Source organism: Octodon degus, unplaced genomic scaffold (genome assembly GCF_000260255.1).
Source record: "Octodon degus isolate 3935 unplaced genomic scaffold, OctDeg1.0 scaffold00188, whole genome shotgun sequence".
Lineage (NCBI taxonomy): Eukaryota > Metazoa > Chordata > Mammalia > Rodentia > Octodontidae > Octodon > Octodon degus.
In genome coordinates, this window is record NW_004524764.1 from 159,383 (window position 1) to 165,580 (window position 6,198).

The 6,198-nt window shown below is 32.3% G+C and overlaps 1 protein-coding gene across 2 annotated transcripts in view; it reads left to right on the forward strand.

Moving 5' to 3' along the window:
• The window catches only part of Brinp3 (BMP/retinoic acid inducible neural specific 3), a 457,113-nt gene that overhangs the window by 18,709 nt on the left and 432,206 nt on the right, over positions 1–6,198 (forward strand). For both annotated transcript variants that reach the window (XM_004643978.2, XM_004643979.1), the window contains one exon: positions 3,587–3,872. In XM_004643978.2, the coding sequence (XP_004644035.1) occupies positions 3,637–3,872 (236 nt within the window). In that variant the 5' untranslated portion in view covers positions 3,587–3,636. Of the gene's footprint in view, positions 1–3,586; positions 3,873–6,198 lie in introns of those variants that run through there.

A 6,198-nucleotide genomic window follows, 5' to 3' on the forward strand; every position in this document is an offset into this window, starting at 1 on the left:
TTGGAGGCCCAAAGATGCCTTTAGGTCATTCCTGGTTTGCCTTGACTATCTGGGTTCGAACTACAGAAGCTTGAGCTTGAGGGCTTTGTTTCAGTGGGCACTTAAACAACCGAGCTATTGGGCAGGCCCCAAGAGCAGTTAATCTTGAGGAATGTGTTTGTGACCCAGTTGTAATTAAATTAATTTTCTTCAGATCTTTAATACTTAAAAGTGAGAAAGGGAGCAGGGGGGTAGAAAAAATAAGTGGTAAGTTATAAACAGCTAGTAATGAAACAGAAAGATATATGTTTGCCGTATTTGTCTTTAATCTTTTTCTTGAGTTTTACATTTAAGTAAAAATATATTTGATACAATTACTTTAAGAGACTTCTTTAAATATTCAAGTTGTTGAGTGGATGTTTTTTTCAGTGATAAAATATTTTTGGCATGAAAATTCAGTCTGACTTCAGGTATAAAAATATTATACGGTTTTCAGATTTAAGATTTAAAAAATAGTAACAGCTTTGAATATCCAAAGAAGCAGTATATAAGAAAACGTTGCAGTATATACCTTGAGCTAACAATCAAAATGATACTAAGTCTACATCTCTGATTGTTAGCATTTGTTTAAATTTTTGCAGTTTCAGTTTTACTGGACGTCACCTGCAATATTTCAAGAAACATTTTATAAATTTCAAAATGTATGAATTGCAAGGACATAGATATCAGCATTTTAGGAAAAACTAATACATTATACCTTACAATGGGATTGTAGACATCTTGGGGGACAATAATTACTATAATCTAGGATATACATTATGTACACATTATTTTATGTATTAATATATGTAACATCCTTTTGATGTGTTTTCTTCCTTCACAGATTTTTAACAGCAGTAGTTTTTCTCAAATAAATGTGTATCAAGAGGCAATCTTAAGCCTGAATTTTATTTCATGATAAGGAATTTACTGTAAGAATAAGCTGTATATTGAATATCTCTTTATAGAAATATTGTAATACTGATTCCTCATGAGCCAGCAATACCCTTTTTCAACTAAAACAAACATTATAAACATAAATCCATATTTTTGGCTTTTGAAATTTTCTTAAGTTTGTATCTTTATTGTTCAATCCCTTTTTCTTTTTCTTTCATGTAAAATTCTTATTCCTTCTTGAAAACATTACAAATTGACAATGTCATTTCCTTAGCTGTCCACTTAGGCAATTTTTCAGTAATACTATATTCAAAATCATTTTTCATTTTTTGCCATTCTCTAGAGAGCAAAACTGTTGAATTGATTGAGTGGTCTCATAATTTCTGTATTTGTTGAGTAGACCCTATGATTTTCATTCTTAACAGTGCATCTATGTTTACCATGTCACATCAGTGGTGACCTCCGAATGTTCTAACCCTGTGCTGAAGACAGTATTTGCCATTGATAGCTACTTTAGAAAAAAATAATTATCAAACAAAGACTGATGGAGTTATTAACTCAATCCAAGTAAAGAAATCAATTAAAGTAATTAGATGATAATAAAAATTAGTATTTACATAAGCCTGTCTATAAACTACAATGTGACTGTTTGTTTGTCTCACAAATTTGCTATATATGTTGTTGATGGATCTGAAGAAAATCTGATTTTGTTTTCAAAGAAAAACTTAGGTAAAATCATTCTTTTTGAAATATTGTCAAGAATATTCTTATTCATAACTATGTCTGCTAGTAAGAAAGCTTTATTTAGATGTGCAACTGATTTCAATTGGATTAAAAACTATTTTAAAATCAGATATTTAATATTAACTCAAGTAATATGTTTGAGTAATTTATTCTGCCTGTTAAATAAAAATGATTCTTATTGCAATTAACAAAACATAACTTTTTATAGCAGTGAGTAAATTTTGCTAATTTCAGTATATTTTAATGGCTGAGTAAAATACACATGTGCTTCAAAAGGATGAGTACTATTTATTGATCGTAAGAACATTATACTATTACACATAGATATAAATCTTCATTTCTGAATGTAAATAAACCACAATAATTTGTATATCAATATAATTTTCACACAAAAATTGCATATTAAAAATGCGTTTCTGCATTTAGTGTCACAGCTGACTCCTTTGACAATTTTATACTTAAATGGCTAAAAGTGGTCAGAATCTCCTCTTATTCCAAAATCTTTTCATCATATCATGTTAGGTTTGCTTATGACTAACCATTTTAAAAACATCATTATGTATAAAACTTTTGAGAGTGCATACATTCATTTTCACAGTTGAATAACTCGCATCACTAGGTCAACCCATCTCTTGCTTGAATATTATCCTTATAATTTTGTAGTGGGTAGAGGTGAATCTAATGACCTAAGGCACTCATATCAGTTTTTTGAGAAACTTTTTGTTGCAGAATTATTGCAGTGTATTTCTTACATCAAAATAGTTCAGAATTAAATTAAAAATTTTAGGACTATAAGCTGGAAAATCAGATAAAATATCTCAGTGTCTTTATCTGAACACTAGAGAAATATGATAGTACTATACAAAATACTTTATATTGTGAATTCTTATTATATTCAATTAAAGATTTTGCTGACTAAACTCTTACAATTAAAATACCCCATTAACAAGGTCATATATATTCCATAGTTTATATTTTTGAAAACTATTAATTTAAATGACTGATGAGGACTGAAAGTAAAATTGCAATACAATATGTCTAGAACCTTTTGTATAGCTTATAGAAATTATAACTGCTATTTTGTATAGGTACTTATATCATACCACACTGGGATTACCTCTCCTTAATTTGTTTTTATATGATTACAACATAATGCACGTTATTTCATACTTCATAAATGATTTGCATTTTTGAATATATATATATTTACAGATATGATTATTTCATAGATGAGGCACAGTATATCCCTGTCTGTTCAAGCCTTACAAATAGTTTAATTATGAATCTGTCTAAATAATGAGTATTTGTTTCCCTGCTTCATCTATACTCCACCCCACATCTAGACATCATCTGTCTACTTATCTTTCTCTTTCTAGGCAGACAGATACACACAGAGGTAAAAACACTGATATTTGCATATTAAGGTATTCTTCAACTAATATATTTATATCATGGTTAGATTATATAAACAACTACATGAATAACTTCAACTCATTTCTAATGCATTTATATAAGATAATTATGAAAATAATCAACTACAGATATTATTAAAACTTATAACAAAATTGGTTAAATGTTTAGCATAGTCTTTCAAAGCTGTCCAGTTTTTATAAAATATTGAAGCAGAAATACGGATACTTGTTGAAATTTCTGATTGTCGCTCAATTAGCACAAGTCTCTTCTGGATGACATTGTGTGGGAAGGCTGTTATGACTCGGTGACATATTTTCCATTATATGTTCTAAAAGCACTCAAAATATAAAAAATGTATATAGCTCTTAAAATGTAAATCATTTTGTTTTGCTTCTCACTCGCTTTTGCTGCCTTCTAATTTAAACTAGCTATATCAGACGTTAGCCTTATCAGCGCCCTCACTGGTGGTGAAGAGCCTCCCGGGGCTGACGGGCTGTCTGTGTGCTTTGCCTAGGTGCAGAGGGAACGCGAGGAGAATGAAGGCTGCACATCCCCAGTGGAAGCATGGTATGGCGGAACAGAGCTGGTGCTGAACCTTTCTCTCCGATGGCTCTATGGGAGTGGATGGCCCTGAGTCTTCATTGCTGGGTCTTAGCAGTTGCTGCTGTTTCCGATCAGCATGCCACAAGCCCCTTCGACTGGCTCCTCTCTGATAAAGGACCCTTCCATCGCTCACAGGAATACACAGATTTTGTGGACAGAAGCCGACAGGGATTCAGTACAAGATACAAGATATACAGGTAAGAAGGAAAGGGAAAGCAATTACAGATATCTCATCCTTGCAGGTCATAAAGGATTTCTCTAAAAGGAAAGTTTCAGGAGGGTTATTACTGACAATGGACCATGGTACTTTTTATTTTCTGTTTAAAAACATTTCTTACAGATGTGACATACTGTGAGGGTAACATAGGCAATGGTGATCATTTGTGTGTTGGTCTCGAATTTTAGAATGCTACATTGTCTTAAAGTAAGCGCTAATTCTTTGAGGCTGTGCTTTTCATTTAAAATGCTTAAAATTTTTGAATGATTTTTCTTTAATTGCTTTCCTTATAACGTACTATGTTATCCATTTCAGGCTAAATGGAAATGACATCTTCCACTAGCACTGAAAAGTCAAGTCATCTCATCTTTTTTTCTTTTAACTTAAAAGTAATCGTACATTTAGAAACTAGAAAAAAAAAGAAAGAAACTAGAGTCAGTAATGGAATAAATGAAAAGAAATAGCTGACAAGTAGGACATGATCACAAGAGAAAGGAAAAAAAAGATAAGGATTACGCTCTACAACTTTTAACTTTTGTTCCTCCTCTGGTTTTGAAATCTAAAGAAGTTATACAAAAGGAGTCACATATTGAATCCACAAAGCTTACCTGCTCCAGGAGAGCCATGTGAACCCATTAAATAGAGGATTTTACAAGTGGCAACCTGAAGGAATTAGATTGTATCGATCTGTGCCTTATAAACTATTTTATGTAAAAGTATCACGTTGGGTGATTCTCAGTGGTAAAACTTTACAATTCAGGAGACTGGCTTAGTATTTCTCTAGGAGCAAATGTTGTATTCCATTTTTTGGTGCTTGCTATCTGTGTAGACAGTCATACATAATTTTTTTTTTAAATTTTATGTTGTATGTGCACCAGAGGGCACTGTGCTTCATATCTGTAGCCATCTTTTAAGCAGCACTGAGAGAAATTAATAAATCTTATCAGCAATCCACAATTACAGAAGAGAAAAAATACACTGACCAAGTTCTACAAAGCATCAGAACTCATTTTTTTAATAATAATTTTTTTTAGTCCATCAACCAGAGTAGTGTCACATCTAGAAGTAGTTTAATTTTTTAATGAGATGAACATCATTGCACTTTTATATTCAGCTAAAATAGTCAAAACAGGCACTTCTCTATGTGCTTGTTGGTTTAGTCAGCTTTTCAATACGATGTGTAAAAATACTTGAATTTATGGTTACATGAACGCCTCCTATTTCAGCATTTTGCAAGAGGATTTTTAGCAGTCTGTCAACAAAGTGATGCCAGGGCATATCTCCATGATGCGGTGACATCTCCATCTGGGGGCCTGAGGTGTTGTCGCCAGTGTGACTGTTGTGGTCTGGCTTATCGGCCAGTCAGCTGTGAGGTGCAAACATGGCTTGTCAGGTTTCTAGAGTTTCTGTGCTGGAAAAAAGAGGCGTTATTTGGATCACAGTACTAACAGTTAGTGAAAGAACAAAAAAACATCCTGAGAATTGCTTGCACGCTCATGTAACCCGCCTAATCATAATGGGGTTCTATTTGGAAGAAGGTCACCAACACAGTGCTCCTCTTCCTCCTGACTTTAGCTTGGGGGCTTAAATAAAGCTGTGTCAGTGTTACTGATATCTATAACTAATGAGGTCAGGTTATCTTTCCAATGCTCATGTGGGCTATAACTCCTTGTGAATCAGTTTTTCAATGATGCTATGATCATTGATAATTGCTATGAAATGAATGATACAATCTATTCCTTAGAATTCCTTCAGTCTTGGTGATGTGAGGAATTTTATTTGTCCAAATGGGTTTTTTTTTAAGTTTTGGAGAATATTATCTACCTATTTATATCACACAGTTGATGCAGTTTATTTTCCTCTGGAAATGAATATTATATTTGAGGCAAGAGAATTTCAAATCCAGAGATTATATTACCTTTTATGTATTATACATATTATCTTTTATTCATTTTCAAAAATAATTATTAGGGACTTTATGTTTGAAAAATGATTGCCATACAATACAGATATTGAATTAGTGAACATTTAAGACATAAATGAAAATTAATGATTTTTTCCATATTTAAGCATTTGATTTAATACATTAAGAGACCATGTAGTTAAAATGATCAACCAAATTATTTTAGTGCTTGTTATTACTATCATAGACTCCTTTGGTTGGCATATTATATTAACATACGGTATTAGTGATGAATAAAAATATATTAAGGGGGCCAGGGTGATGGCTTGGTGGAATAAGTGCTTCCCTGACAAGCGCAAGGGCCTGAGTTCAATCCCTGGTTCCGGAAAAAAAAATATAGATA